General features: G+C 44.8%; 1 protein-coding gene across 1 annotated transcript in view; it reads right to left on the bottom strand.

The window, feature by feature from the left end:
• LOC143803641 (uncharacterized) overlaps window positions 1–16,650 on the bottom strand; it is a 164,317-nt gene that overhangs the window by 41,393 nt on the left and 106,274 nt on the right. Inside the window, 2 exon segments of the mRNA XM_077281423.1 lie at window positions 8,982–9,079; window positions 9,195–9,318. Coding sequence (XP_077137538.1) covers window positions 8,982–9,079; window positions 9,195–9,318 — 222 coding nt within the window.

Raw genomic sequence — 16,650 nt, 5'->3', positions numbered from 1 at the left:
CAGGTCGTTGCATGTGGTGTGTGGACGACGCTGCATGGTGGACATGTCTGACTGGTCAGTGCCAGGCAGCGGCCACGTTGGAGCTGCCCAGAGTTTTGTAGGCGTGTGCCAGAGATAACAGGTTGGCTATCAGTGCTGCCTCCTGAGCTATTAGGATGGAGAACTGTGTCTGCCTACAGGACCACCGCTCTGCAGCCATCATTGTGCGTCTGTATGCTTGTGCCAGGCCTGCCATTGACATTAACGACCCTTGTTCTGGGGTCTTCTGTGAGGTTCTTGTATGTACGTGTGATGGTGCTGACATCCTTGTATTTGGACATCTTGCTTTTCTGTTTTTCTGAATTAAAATGTCCACTAGTGTTCTTATTTTTACAGGATAGATATAGATCTGTATGAACCAGATTTATTCCTACTAATTTAAAAAAAAATTTTAAGGGGGGGGCACCGTTCTGCACTCCGCCTCAGGCAGCACAGAGGCTAGGTTCTCCCCTGCCGGCGCTCTACATCGGGGTTTCCATCTAAATCTCCAAATTACGTGATTCAGATGAAACCCCCGAGGGATCCATTCACCATAGTGAGGCAGCAGAGTTACTCTGGCCATTGTTCAGCGGTGTCCTTTTCAGAAGTGCACAAAACTGTGACTAACTTTTATGCATTCCTAAAAAGACGGACACCGCCGGATCACAGGTCAGTTTGGGGTCCACAGTGCCTCCATCTGGCTCATTATAGGGAATCTTCCACCAGAGGTTCCGTCTGATTCACGTATTTCGGAGATTTACATGGATTCCCCGTTGCAAGCGCTCAGCGTAGAGCGCAGGATAAATGTGCGACAAGCCTTACTGCGATCTTTGAGAGGCAGAATATAAAAACAAACAGCAGGCGAAGAATTGTTTTATTTCCTCGGGCGGTATAAGTGATTAGGCGACATTATTCTTCGGTCAGTGCGATACCAGATTTATAGCAGATTTTTATGTTTGGCTGCTGTCACACACTAAAAGACGCTTTTTATCGCATCGCCATATTTTGAGAGCTATCATTTTTCCATATTTCGGCCGACAGAGTCATGTGACAGCTTGTTTTGTGCGAGACGAGGTGTCGTTTTTATTGGTACTATTTTCGGGCACATGACTTTTTTTGATCACTTTCTAGTCTGATTTTGGGAGACAGAATAAACAAAAACCAGCAATTCAGGAATTGTTTTTTTTTTTTCCTGCCGTTCTGCGTGTGGTAAAATTGATAAAGCCGTTTTATTCTTCGGGTCAGTATGATTACAGCGATACCTCACTTATATTGTTTTTTTTTTATGTTTTGGCGCTTTTACACGATAAAAACTATTTTATAGAAACAATAATTATTTTTGCATCGCTTTATTCTGAGAGCTATAACTTTTTTTTTATTTTTTCGCTGATGGGGCTGTATGGCGGCTTGTTTTTTGCGGGACAGGATGACGTTTTCAGTGGTTCCATGGTTATTTACATTTGTCCTTTTTATCTCGTTTTATTCCACTTTTTGTTCGGTGGTATGATGATAAAGCGTTGTTTTTTTGTATATACAATTTTTTTTAACTTTTTTCACTGTGATCTCTGTTCTGAAGCATTGCAATACTGTATAACTGTCACTGACACACAAGCTTGGAGACCATGCTCTGGGCATGGTCTAACAAGTTGGCTAGCCTGGTGACCCAGATGTTGTCATGAAGACCTCAAGTCACCATGGCAACAATCAGGCCCTCGCAATGCCTTGTAAATGCTGTGATCGATATAGATTGCAGCATTTAGGGGGTTAAACTGCCAGAAGAGGTTTGGGCACCGCTGCTGGCAGTGAGAGCCAGGGGTGAGCTATCACAATAGCTGAACACCCGGTGGGGATCGCACGCACACAGCTCCGGTGCGCACAAAATCGCCATGACGTATCCGTACGTCATAGGTCGTGAAGGAGTTAATCCAGGCATTGTGCCTCTGCACAAACAACACGGATAATGTCATCAGCTGCGTCACCATGTAGAGGCTCGTAGCTCTGTGCACCAGAACCTCAGTGACCTGAGGGACACCCTTCAAAAAGACTGGGACGCCTCAGCAGAAAGTAACTCCACTTGTGACCAGCAGGAGGCGTCATTGTCAGCTGTAATTGATGCTCAAAGCCACAGGGCAAGTTACTGAGACACTGACATTTTTGTTGGGGTACACAAACCACTGGTGTCGGCTTTTATTTCAATAATTTGCTTTAGATGAGGAAATCACCATCACTGCTTCTACTTAATGCCCGACGGTCGTGACAAAATATCACTGGAGCGGGAACGTTTTACGGTTTCCAGAAATTTCACCAGAAAGCCAAATACCTCTATCTTTTTGTGAGTAGTCCATTTATGCGATGACTGCTGTCACAGAAAATACTGAATATACAAGTACTACTGCTGGCTGTGCTAGAAAGGTGTCAGGACACGCAGAGCATCGCAGCTATGATAGAAAGGAATCAGGACACGCAGAGCATCGCAGCTATGATAGAAAGGAGTCAGGACACAGAGCATCACAGCTGTGATAGAAAGGTGACAGGACACAGAGCATCACAGCTGTGATAGAAAGGTGACAGGACACAGAGCATCACAGCTATGATAGAAAGGAGTCAGGACACAGAGCCTCACAGCTGTGATAGAAAGGTGACAGGACATGCAGAGCATCGCAGCTATGATAGAAAGGAGTCAGGACACAGAGCATCGCAGCTATGATAGAAAGGTGTCAGGACACAGAACATTGCAGCTGTGATAGAAAGGTGACAGGACATGCAGAGCATCGCAGCTATGATAGAACGGAGTCAGTACACACAGAACATCGCAGCTATGATAGAAAGGTGACAGGACACAGAGCATTGCAGCTGTGATAGAAAGGTGACAGGACATGCAGAGCATCGCAGCTATGATAGAAAGGTGTCGGGAGGCACAGAGCATCGCAGCTATGATAGAAAAGAGTCAGGACACAGGGAATCACAGCTATGATAGAAGAGAGTCAGGACACAGGGAATCACAGCTATGATAGAAAAGTGTCAGGACATGCAGAGCATCGCAGCTGTGATAGAAAGGTGTCAGGACACGCAGAGCATCGCAGCTATGATAGAAAGGTGTCAGGACGCACAGAGCATCGCAGCTATGATAGATAGGAGTCAGGACACGCAGAGCATCGCAGCTATGATAGAAAGGAGTCAGGACACGCAGAGCATCGCAGCTATGATATAAAGGTGGCAGGACACGCAGAGCATCGCAGCTATGATATAAAGGTGTCGGGACACGCAGAGCATCACAGCTATGATAGAAAGGTGTCAGGACACACAGAGCATCGCAGCTATGATATAAAGGTGTCGGGACACACAGAGCATCACAGCTATGATAGGAAGGTGTCGGGACACACAGAGCATCACAGCTATGATAGAAAGGTGTCGGGACACACAGAGCATCACAGCTATGATAGAAAGGTGTCAGGACACAGAGCATTGCAGCTATGATAGAAAGGTGTAAGGACACAGAGCATTGCAGCTATGATAGAAAGGTGACAGGACAGAGTATCGCAGCTGTGATAGAAAGGTGACAGGACATGCAGAGCATCGCAGCTATGATAGAACGGAGTCAGGACACACAGAGCATCGCAGCTGTGCTAGAAAGGTGTCAGTACACACAGAGCATCGCAGCTATGATAGAAAGGTGTAAGGACACAGAGCATCGCAGCTATGATAGAAAGGAGTCAGGACACACAGAGCATCGCAGCTATGATATAAAGGTGTCGGGACACACAGAGCATCACAGCTATGATAGAAAGGTGTCTGGACACACAGAGCATCACAGCTATGATAGGAAGGTGTCGGGACACACAGAGCATCACAGCTATGATAGAAAGGTGTCGGGACACACAGAGCATCACAGCTATGATAGAAAGGTGTCAGGACACAGAGCATTGCAGCTATGATAGAAAGGTGTAAGGACACAGAGCATTGCAGCTATGATAGAAAGGGGACAGGACAGAGTATCGCAGCTGTGATAGAAAGGTGACAGGACATGCAGAGCATCGCAGCTATGATATAAAGGTGTCGGGACACGCAGAGCATCACAGCTATGATAGAAAGGTGTCAGGACACACAGAGCATCGCAGCTATGATATAAAGGTGTCGGGACACACAGAGCATCACAGCTATGATAGAAAGGTGTCTGGACACACAGAGCATCACAGCTATGATAGGAAGGTGTCGGGACACACAGAGCATCACAGCTATGATAGAAAGGTGTCGGGACACACAGAGCATCACAGCTATGATAGAAAGGTGTCAGGACACAGAGCATTGCAGCTATGATAGAAAGGTGTAAGGACACAGAGCATTGCAGCTATGATAGAAAGGTGACAGGACAGAGTATCGCAGCTGTGATAGAAAGGTGACAGGACATGCAGAGCATCGCAGCTATGATATAACGGAGTCAGGACACACAGAGCATCGCAGCTGTGCTAGAAAGGTGTCAGTACACACAGAGCATCGCAGCTATGATAGAAAGGTGTAAGGACACAGAGCATCGCAGCTATGATAGAAAGGAGTCAGGAAGCACAGAGCATCGCAGCTATGATAGAAAGGAGTCAGGATATGCAGAGCATCGCAGCCATGAAAGAAAGGTGTCAGGACACGAAGAGCATTGCAGCTATGATAGAAAGGTGTCATGACACAGAGCATCGCAGCTATGATAGAAAGGTGGCAGGACACACAGAGCATCGCAGCTATGATACAAAGGAGTCAGGACGCACAGAGCATCACAGCTATGATAGAAAGGTGGCAGGACACGCAGAGCATCGCAGCTATGATAGAAAGGTGTCATGACACAGAGAGCATAGCAGCTATGATAGAAAGGTGGCAGGACACGCAGAGCATCGCGGCTATGATAGAAAGGTGTCAGGACACACAGAGCATCACATCTATGATAGAAAGGTGTCAGGACACGCAGAGTATCGCAGCAATGACAGAAACGTGTCAGGACGCAGAGAGCATCTCAGCTATGATAGAAAGGTGTCAGGACAAGTAGAACATCACAGCTATGATAGAAAGGTATCAGGTAACACAGAGCATCGCAGCTGTGATAGAAAGGTGTCAGGACAAGGAGAGAATCACAGCTATGATAGAAAGGTATCAGTACCCACAGAGCATCACAGCTATGATAGAAAGGCATCAGGACATGCAGAGCATCACAGCAATGATAGAAAGGAGTCAGGACGCACAGAGCATTACAGCTATGATAGAAAGGAGTCAAGACACGCAGAGCATCGCAGCTATGATAGAAAGGAGTCAGGAAGCACAGAGCATCACAGCTATGATATAAAGGAGTCAGGACGCACAGAGAATTACAGCTATGATAGAAAGGAGTCAGGAAGCACAGAGCATTACAGCTATGATAGACAGGTGTCGGGACGCACAGAGCATCACAGCTATGATAGAATGGTGTCAGGACACGAACAGCATAACATCTATGATAGAAATGTGTCAGGACACGCAGAGCATCACAGCTATGATAGAAAGGTGTCAGGATGCACAGAGCATCACAGCAATGATAGAAATGTGTCAGGATATGCAGAGCATCACAGCTATGAGAGAAAGGTGTCGGGAAGCACAGAGCATTGCAGCTATGATGGAAAGGAGTCAGGACACGCAGAGCATCGCAGCTATGATAGAAAGGAGTCAGGACACGCAGAGCATCGCAGCTATGATAGAAAGGTGTCAGGACGCACAGAGCATCACAGCTATGATAGGAAGGTGTCAGGACATGCAGAGCATCACAGCTATGATAGAAAGGAGTCAGGACACAGAGCATCGCAGCTGTGATAGAAAGGTGACAGGACATGCAGAGCATCGCAGCTATGATAGAACGGAGTCAGGACACACAGAGCATCGCAGCTGTGCTAGAAAGGTGTCAGTACACACAGAGCATCGCAGCTATGATAGAAAGGTGTCAGGACACGAAGAGCATTGCAGCTATGATAGAAAGGTGTCATGACACAGAGCATCGCAGCTATGATAGAAAAGTGGCAGGACACACAGAGCATCGCAGCTATGATACAAAGGAGTCAGGACGCACAGAGCATCACAGCTATGATAGAAAGGTGGCAGGACACGCAGAGCATCGCGGCTATGATAGAAAGGTGTCAGGACACACAGAGCATCACATCTATGATAGAAAGGTGTCAGGACACGCAGAGTATCGCAGCAATGACAGAAACGTGTCAGGACGCAGAGAGCATCTCAGCTATGATAGAAAGGTGTCAGGACAAGTAGAACATCACAGCTATGATAGAAAGGTATCAGGTAACACAGAGCATCGCAGCTGTGATAGAAAGGCGTCAGGACAAGGAGAGAATCACAGCTATGATAGAAAGGTATCAGTACCCACAGAGCATCACAGCTATGATAGAAAGGCATCAGGACATGCAGAGCATCACAGCAATGATAGAAAGGAGTCAGGACGCACAGAGCATTACAGCTATGATAGAAAGGAGTCAGGAAGCACAGAGCATTACAGCTATGATAGAAAGGAGTCAGGACGCACAGAGCATTACAGCTATGATAGAAAGGAGTCAGGACACGCAGAGCATCACAGCTATGATAGAAAGGTGTCGGGACGCACAGAGCATCACAGCTATGATAGAATGGTGTCAGGACACGAACAGCATAACATCTATGATAGAAATGTGTCAGGACACGCAGAGCATCACAGCTATGATAGAAAGGTGTCAGGATGCACAGAGCATCACAGCAATGATAGAAATGTGTCAGGATATGCAGAGCATCACAGCTATGAGAGAAAGGTGTCGGGAAGCACAGAGCATTGCAGCTATGATGGAAAGGAGTCAGGACACGCAGAGCATCGCAGCTATGATAGAAAGGTGTCAGGACGCACAGAGCATCACAGCTATGATAGGAAGGAGTCAGGACACGCAGAGCATCGCAGCTATGATAGAAAGGAGTCAGGACACGCAGAGCATCGCAGCTATGATAGAAAGGTGTCAGGACGCACAGAGCATCACAGCTATGATAGGAAGGTGTCAGGACATGCAGAGCATCACAGCTATGATAGAAAGGAGTCAGGACACAGAGCATCGCAGCTGTGATAGAAAGGTGACAGGACATGCAGAGCATCGCAGCTATGATAGAACAGAGTCAGGACACACAGAGCATCACAGCTGTGCTAGAAAGGTGTCAGTACACACAGAGCATCGCAGCTATGACAGAAAGGTGTAAGGACACAGAGCATTGCAGCTATGATAGAAAGGTGTAAGGACACAGAGCATTGCAGCTATGATAGAAAGGTGAAAGGACAGAGTATCGCAGCTGTGATAGAAAGGTGACAGGACATGCAGAGCATCGCAGCTATGATAGAAAGGAGTCAGGACACAGAGCATCGCAGCTATGATAGAAAGGTGTCAGTACACACAGAGCATCGCAGCTATGATAGAAAGGTGTAAGGACACAGAGCATCGCAGCTATGATAGAAATGAGTCAGGAAGCACAGAGCATCGCAGCTATGATAGAAAGGAGTCAGGATATGCAGAGCATCGCAGCCATGATAGAAAGGTGTCAGGACACGAAGAGCATTGCAGCTATGATAGAAAGGTGTCATGACACAGAGCATCGCAGCTATGATAGAAAGGTGGCAGGACACACAGAGCATCGCAGCTATGATACAAAGGAGTCAGGACGCACAGAGCATCACAGCTATGATAGAAAGGTGGCAGGACACAGAGAGCATAGCAGCTGTGATAGAAAGGTGGCAGGACACGCAGAGCATCGCAGCTATGATAGAAAGGTGTCATGACACAGAGAGCATAGCAGCTGTGATAGAAAGGTGGCAGGACACGCAGAGCATCGCGGCTATGATAGAAAGGTGTCAGGACACACAGAGCATCACATCTATGATAGAAAGGTGTCAGGACACGCAGAGTATCGCAGCAATGACAGAAACGTGTCAGGACGCAGAGAGCATCTTAGCTATGATAGAAAGGTGTCAGGACAAGTAGAACATCACAGCTATGATAGAAAGGTATCAGGTAACACAGAGCATCGCAGCTGTGATAGAAAGGCGTCAGGACAAGGAGAGAATCACAGCTATGATAGAAAGGTATCAGTACCCACAGAGCATCACAGCTATGATAGAAAGGCATCAGGACATGCAGAGCATCACAGCAATGATAGAAAGGAGTCAGGACGCACAGAGCATTACAGCTATGATAGAAAGGAGTCAGGACGCACAGAGCATTACAGCTATGATAGAAAGGAGTCAGGACGCACAGAGCATTACAGCTATGATAGAAAGGAGTCAAGACACGCAGAGCATCGCAGCTATGATAGAAAGGAGTCAGGAAGCACAGAGCATCACAGCTATGATAGAAAGGAGTCAGGACGCACAGAGCATTACAGCTATGATAGAAAGGAGTCAGGAAGCACAGAGCATTACAGCTATGATAGAAAGGAGTCAGGACACGCAGAGCATCACAGCTATGATAGAAAGGAGTCAGGACGCACAGAGCATTACAGCTATGATAGAAAGGAGTCAGGACGCACAGAGCATTACAGCTATGATAGAAAGGAGTCAGGACACGCAGAGCATCGCAGCTATGATAGAAAGGAGTCAGGACACGCAGAGCATCGCAGCTATGATACAAAGGAGTCATGACATGCAGAGCATTGGAGCTATGATACAAAGGTATCGGGACACAGAGCATCACAGCTATGATAGAAAGAGGTCTATGGTAACGGTATTTGCTAATGCAGGTTACCATCCATGGAATAATAGGATCTACTGCAAACATCTTATTGTCAGATATCACAGAAACCTTCAGAGGCCTTGTATAGTCCAAAAAATATGTAAATATTGTTAGGAGTGCCTGGTGTACACAGGACGGCGGCCGGAGATTAGTAGAAGCCCATTACATGAATCTATAGAAGATTTCAGAAATCTCATCTACCTGATGATCCCGGGGGACATCTTCCTCCTTCTCTGGCCGATCCTGGGAGTATAGAGGACTGGGACTTCTCTCCGGGGGATTTCTCGGACTGGATCCATCTATAGGAAATAACCGCAGTGACTGAATACATTGTCTATATGTGATGAGCAGATGATGGGGAATCTAGACGACTCTCAGACCTGTTCTCTACAACCCAGGAAGGTCTCCTCTTACCCGGAGATGTGATGGACCGGTGATCCTCCATCATGGCGTCCTTGTACAGATCCTTGTGTCCTTCTATATACTCCCACTCCTCCATGGAGAAATAGACGGTGACGTCCTGACACCTTATAGGAACCTGACACACACAATGACCCGCCATTAGCAGACCCCTCCCCCAGCGTTATTGTATAATGTCCCAGCATTCCCGGCAGCGCTCACCTCTCCGCTCAGCAGCTCAGTGATCCTATTGGTCAGTTCTAGGATCTTCTGCTCATGTATCAGTGAATGAGGTGGAGGCTCGGTGATGTCACTCGGGGTCCTGCTCCGCCCTCCTGACACACGGGGGGTCACACACTCCCCAGACGACGTCTTCACTATGGTGTGATCCTGTGTATGGGGAGACGCCGATCACTACACAGAGGACAAGAATCCTTCACCTTTCCCGTCATTTCCCTGCTTTATTCCTGGAGATCAGAGTGATGTGAAGATCTCACCTCTCCAGTGATCCAGTAGATTATCTGCAGGGTGAGGTCTAATATCCGAGCCGCCATGTGGTCTGTGTCCTGCTCCATCCTCGGGGGGTCACCAATGGAAAGGACCATTAAGGAAAAAGAGTCGTGAACATCAGGAACCTGAGGGAAAATCGGATAAAAATCACATCTTACATTATGAATAGGAACTAGAAATTACTGATACTAAACGCCGGGGTCAGAGGACGTATGTGGTATAGTACGTACCAGTGCGTGTAAATACAGGCAGCTCCACTGCGCCCCCTATGGTGACATCACTGCCTGCAGCAACACTATGTGAGCAGAGCGGAGGCTGTATGGGGGACGCTGCCCCCTGCTGGCTGCACTGCTGTACATCACCTATAGAAGAACCACTGCGCTACAAAGAACCAAGACAACTCCCAGAAGTAGCTGTGACCTGCAGTGATGTCATGTGATCAACTACATGGACAGATGTTAGTGACTATAGGACCTGCAGTGGCATCACAGGGTCACATGACAGGAAGTGTCTAAGCTTTACACCTCCCCCATATTACTGATCACATGTCTCGGACATCATGATCAGAGACCCCAGAAGCCCCACGACAGAAAAAACCCCAGAAGGCCCAGAGGAGGCGTTATTAAGGAGCTTTAGCCCATATTTTCGCGCTGTGCTCCCGGAAAACAAGCAGAGCTGCATTAGTATGATCGATACAGTAGTATACTTTATATATGTTCTCACGAACCCCATCCGATCGATTTGGAGGAGGCTATTGAGCGGTTTAAGCAGTGAACGAGGCGTAGAGTACGCGATTCTTTTACGCAGCGTCAGGCTAGTGCTAATCAGCCACAGTCTTCCGGGGGCACCGTGCAGTTTCAAGGCTCATCGAGTCTTTTCAGGGCTCCTCAATCTTCTGAGCATTCACAGGCGGGGATGCTTGACCACGATATCCCGAACTTTCTCAACACGTGAATTGTGAAAATGACCCCCTTTTTTTTTTTTTTTCAAAATTTCTAATTCAAGCCGTTTACCTTTTTTTGATTTTTTGGTAAACCATGTAGAGAATGGTTTTGTTTTTTTGTTTTTTCTAAAAATTTTCTGTACAAAAATTATTTTACAATAACAAATATTTTGTTAAATAAAATGTAGAAAACAAACTTTGTGAGAATAGTTTTTTTTTCCTGGGATCAGTAAGCGCATGTGAACTGAGTGACGTCAGTTTCCAGGTCTGTAAGCACGCAGCTGCATACAGGCTGGAAGCAAAAATGTCTGTAGCAAAAAAAAAAACACCAAATTTGCAGATGGTAAAAACACTGATTTCCTTATGTGTTTTTCAAAACTTGCAGGGAAATCAGCCACCACATGTGGACGTACACAAATACTCACCTCTTCCAAAGCTGCTGATTTTCATCTGCTTTTACACACACTTTAGGGACAGACATCATGTGACTGTTCTTCATGAAGAATGTAGAAAAGCCGCAGAGACACCATCACGTGTTTCTCAACGCAAGCAGTGAATAGCCAGGTCTTTCACCGGGAAGGAACAACCACGGGAAGGGCAGCATCCAATATAGGAAAACCACCTATGCCAAAACATGGTATCCATCCACAGACAGCTGTTTCGGGGTATTTGCCCCTCATCAGTGTGGAGTAGGAAACTGGCTATTAGGAGCAGTGCCTGGTAAAAGGGCTATAAACATAAGGATGAATGACCTCGGGAGACCAAAACATCCAACACCGCGGAGACACCATCACGTGTTTCTCAACGCAGTGATGCAGAACACTGCCCCATCCCTTATGGGAAATATGCAAATGCATGTAGGATAGCTGCGGAGACACCATCACGTGTTTCTCAACGCATTAGAATGTTAAAGGCTGCATAGCCTCTACTGATTATACATTGAAGTATGATCAGTTAGACCGGGATCACACATGCGAGAAATATGGCCGAGTCTCGCATGTTAATACCCGGCATTACCGCCGTCACTCAGGAGCGGAGCGTTTGGCCACATAGCAATACATGGAGCCGCAGCTCCGCTCCTGAGTGACGGCGGCAATGCTGGGTATTAACATGCGAGACTCGGCCGTATTTCTCGCACGTGTGATCCCGGCCTAAAGAATGACTAGCAACCATATTAACATCCTTTAGCCCACAAGCCAGCGTCAAGGCTCCTCACTGTGTTGTGGGTCCCTAACCTAACTAACAGAATGTGAATGTCGTAAATTAACTATTTGTTATTGTTTTTACACACTTTGGCTCCTAATAATCATTTGATGAAATTGTCGCCTGCTGCCAGGAGACGGATCCCTGGGAAGACACAAAAGAATCTGCAATGGCTGAATTCAGAAGCTCATAATACCAGTGACCACCATGATGTGAGGACTATTCCATACATCACAACCTTGAAGAACAGAAAGAGGGATAAAGTGTGCGGCAAACTCTGGCCCCAACACATCCCAATCCACATCCATTTAGCATTTGTTTCTGCCCTGACAGGAGGAGTTGTCAGATGGGCGCTGGCAGTGAGGGACCGTCAGTCTAAGACTGCAGGACTGTCCGCTGTATCCGGGACAGTTGGGGCTAGAAATGAGCGGATGGATTCCCGGGTCTCTAGATCACTGGTGACTGGATGAGAGGCCGCGTATCTCTTACCTTCCGGCATCCCCGCCGCGGTTTTTCTATTAGCAAGGACTGGCACGACATCGCTTATTTATCAGGATTATTTATTGTGGTTTTCCAATGTGTCTGCAAAAATACTGTCTGTCCTAACCCTGACACACCCCTAACTCTAATCCCAACCCTAATCCCAACCGTAAATGTAATCCAAACCCTAACCCTAACTTTAGCCCCAACCCTAACCCTAACTTTAGCCCCAACCCTAACCCTAACTTTAGCCCCAACCCTAACCCTAACTTTAGCTCCAACCCTAACCCTAGCCCTAACCCTAATGGGAAAATGGAAATAAAATTAAAAAAATTTATTATTTTTCCCCTAACTAAGGGGGTGATGAAGGGGGGTTTGATTTACTTTTATATAGTTTTTTATAGTGGATTTTTATGATTGGCAGCTGTCACACACTAAAAGACGCTTTTTATAGCAAAAAAGTTTTTGCGTCTCCACATTTTGAGACCTATAATTTTTCCATATTTTGGTCCACAGAGTCATGTGAGGTCTTGTTTTTTGCGGGACGAGTTGACGTTTTTATTGGTAACATTTTTGGACATGTGACAGTTTTTGATCGCTTTTTATTCTGATTTTTGTGAGGCAGAACGACCAAAAACCAGATATTCATGAATTTCTTTTGGGAGAGGCGTATATACCGTTCCACGTTTGGTAAAATTGATAAAGCAGTTTTATTCTTCAGGTCAGTACGATTACAGCGATATCTCATTTCATTTTTTTATGCTTTGGCGCTTTTATACAATAAAAGCTATTTTATAGAAAAAATAATTATTTTGTCATCGCTTTATTCTGAGGACTATAACTTTTTTATTTTTTTGCTGATGATGCTGTATGGCAGCTCGTTTTTTGCGGGACAAGATGACGTTTTCAGCCGTACCATGGTTATTTATATCCGTCTTTTTGATCGCGTGTTATTCCACTTTTTGTTCGGCGGTATGATAATAAAGCGTTTTTTGCCTTTTTTTTATTTCTTACTGTGTTCACTGAAGGGGTTAACTAGTGGGACAGTTTTATAGGTTGGGTCGTTACGGACGCGGCGATACTAAATATGTGTACTTTTATTGTTTTTTTTTATTTAGATAAAGAAATGTAAAGAAATGTATTTATGGGAATAATTATATTTTTTTTCTTTATTTAGGAATTTTTTTTTTTTTTTTTTACACATGTGGAATTTTTTTTTTTTTACTTTGTCCCAGGGGGGACATCACAGATCGCTGATCTGACAGTTTGCACAGCACTCTGTCAGATCAGCGATCTGACTTACAGCGCTCCAGGCTTACCAGTGCCTGCTCTGGACCCGGAAGTAGTCCCTGCAGGACCCGGATGCAGCCCCGCGGCCATTTTGGATCCGGGGCCTGCAGGGAGGAGGAGGTAAGAGACGCTCGGAGCAACGCGATCACATCGCCCCCTCCCTGCGCGATCTTCCCTATACCGCCGGAACACTGCGATCTTGTTTGATCACAGTGTGCCGGGGTTTAATGTGCCAGGGGCGGTCCGTGACCGGATGTCAGCTGTGATAGTCAGCTGACACCCAGCCGCGATCGGCCGCGCTCCCCCCGTGAGCACAGCCGATCGCATATGACGTACTATCCCGTCGGTGGGAATTAAGGCCCACCCCACCTCAACGGGATAGCACGTCATATGGGATTAAGGGGTTAAGCAATTGATTATAATATATATATTAGCTGATTATGAGTATATATGCAAGTGAGATCTATATGAAATATATATATATTTCCATCACAGTCAGTCTGTGACAGCGTCATTTAGAGCACGCAGCAAGACTGATGGGTGGTTAGAATATCACACCCCTGTGACACGATCGTATGGCGCCATTGGGATGCCATGACAGTTGGGAGTCTGCTGAAAACCCCTGTGCATGTCATGATGATACTACCATTAAAACCAACCTGTGGCTGCCATTCATAGGAGACCGTGGCATTTGCTATACACAGCAGTACTGTGGGTATTATTTTATTATTATCTGCCATGGGGGCGTGTTTCTATTATACTCTAGGGAAGGTGGCATTATTTTATTACTATAGACTAGGGGTGGGGATGTTATTTCAATATTATACTCCAAGGGTAGGGGCATTATTTTATTATTATACTCAATGGGTGGGGCATTATTTTATTATTATACTCCAGGGATGGAGATGTTACTTTATTATTATACTCCAGGGGTGGGGGTGTTATTTCAATATTATACTCCAAGGGTAGGGGCATTATTTTATTATTATACTCAATGGGTGGGGCATTATTTTATTATTATACTCCAGGGATGGAGATGTTACTTTATTTTTATACTCCAGTGGTGGAGATGTTACTTTATTTTTATACTCCAGTGGTGGAGATGTTACTTTATTATTATACTCCAGGGGTGGATATGTTACTTTATTATTATACTCCAGGGGTGGAGATGTTACTTTATTATTATACTCCAGGGGTGGGGATGTTACTTTATTATTATACTCCAGGGGTGGGGATGTTACTTTATTATTATACTCCAGGGGATGAGATGTTACTTTATTATTATACTCCAGGGGTGGAGATGTTATTTTATTTTTATACTCCAGTGGTGGAGATGTTACTTTATTATTATACTCCAGGGGTGGAGATGTTACTTTATTATTATACTCCAGGGGTGGAGATGTTACTTTATTATTATACTCCAGGGGTGGAGATGTTACTTTATTATTATACTCCAGGGGTGGAGATGTTACTTTATTATTATACTCCAGGGGTGGAGATGTTACTTTATTATTATACTCCAGGGGTGGAGATGTTACTTTATTATTATACTCCAGGGGTGGAGATGTTACTTTATTATTATACTCCAGTGGTGGAGATGTTACTTTATTATTATACTCCAGGGGTGGAGATGTTACTTTATTATTATACTCCAGTGGTGGAGATGTTACTTTATTATTATACTCCAGTGGTGGAGATGTTACTTTATTATTATACTCCAGGGGTTGGGGATGTTATTTTATTTTTATACTCCAAGGTGGAGATGTTGTTTTATTTTTATACTCCAGGGGTGGAGATGTTACTTTATTATTATACTCCAGGGGTGGGGATGTTACTTTATTATTATACTCCAGGGGTGGAGATGTTACTTTATTATTATACTCCAGGGGTGGGGATCTTATTTTATACTCCAGTGGTGGAGATGTTATTTTATTTGTATACTCCAGGGGTGGAGATGTTACTTTATTGTTATACTCCAGGGGTGGAGATGTTACTTTATTATTATACTCCAGGGGTGGGGGTGTTATTTTATTTTTATACTCCAGGGGTGGGGATGTTATTTTATTTTTATACTCCAGTGGTGGAGATGTTACTTTATTATTATACTCCAGGGGTGGAGATGTTACTTTATTATTATACTCCAGGGGTGATGTTACTTTATTATTATACTCCAGTGGTGGGGATGTTACTTTATTATTATACTCCAGGGGTGGGGATGTTATTTTATTTTTATACTCCAGTGGTGGAGATGTTACTTTATTATTATACTCCAGGGGTGGAGATGTTACTTTATTATTATACTCCAGGGGTGGAGATGTTACTTTATTATTATACTCCAGGGGTGGAGATGTTGCTTTATTATTATACTCCAGGGGTTGGGGATGTTATTTTATTTTTATACTCCAGTGGTGGAGATGTTACTTTATTATTATACTCCAGGGGTGGAGATGTTACTTTATTATTATACTCCAGGGGTGGAGATGTTACTTTATTATTATACTCCAGGGGTGGGGATGTTACTTTATTATTATACTCCAGGGGTGGAGATGTTACTTTATTGTTATACTCCAGGGGATGAGATGTTACTTTATTTTTATACTCCAGTGGTGGAGATGTTACTTTATTTTTATACTCCAGTGGTGGAGATGTTATTTTATTTGTATACTCCAGGGGTGGAGATGTTACTTTATTGTTATACTCCAGGGGATGAGATGTTACTTTATTATTATACTCCAGGGGTGGGGGTGTTATTTTATTTTTATACTCCAGGGGTGGGGATGTTACTTTATTATTATACTCCAGGGGTGGGGATGTTACTTTATTATTATACTCCAGGGGTGGAGATGTTACTTTATTGTTATACTCCAGGGGATGAGATGTTACTTTATTTTTATACTCCAGTGGTGGAGATGTTACTTTATTTTTATACTCCAGTGGTGGAGATGTTATTTTATTTGTATACTCCAGGGGTGGAGATGTTACTTTATTGTTATACTCCAGGGGATGAGATGTTACTTTATTGTTATACTCCAGAGGTGGAGATGT

Source organism: Ranitomeya variabilis, chromosome 2, assembly GCF_051348905.1.
Source record: "Ranitomeya variabilis isolate aRanVar5 chromosome 2, aRanVar5.hap1, whole genome shotgun sequence".
Taxonomy (NCBI): Eukaryota; Metazoa; Chordata; class Amphibia; order Anura; family Dendrobatidae; genus Ranitomeya; species Ranitomeya variabilis.
The sequence above is the reverse complement of the archived record's forward strand: the minus strand, read 5'-3'. Positions and strand labels throughout refer to the sequence as shown.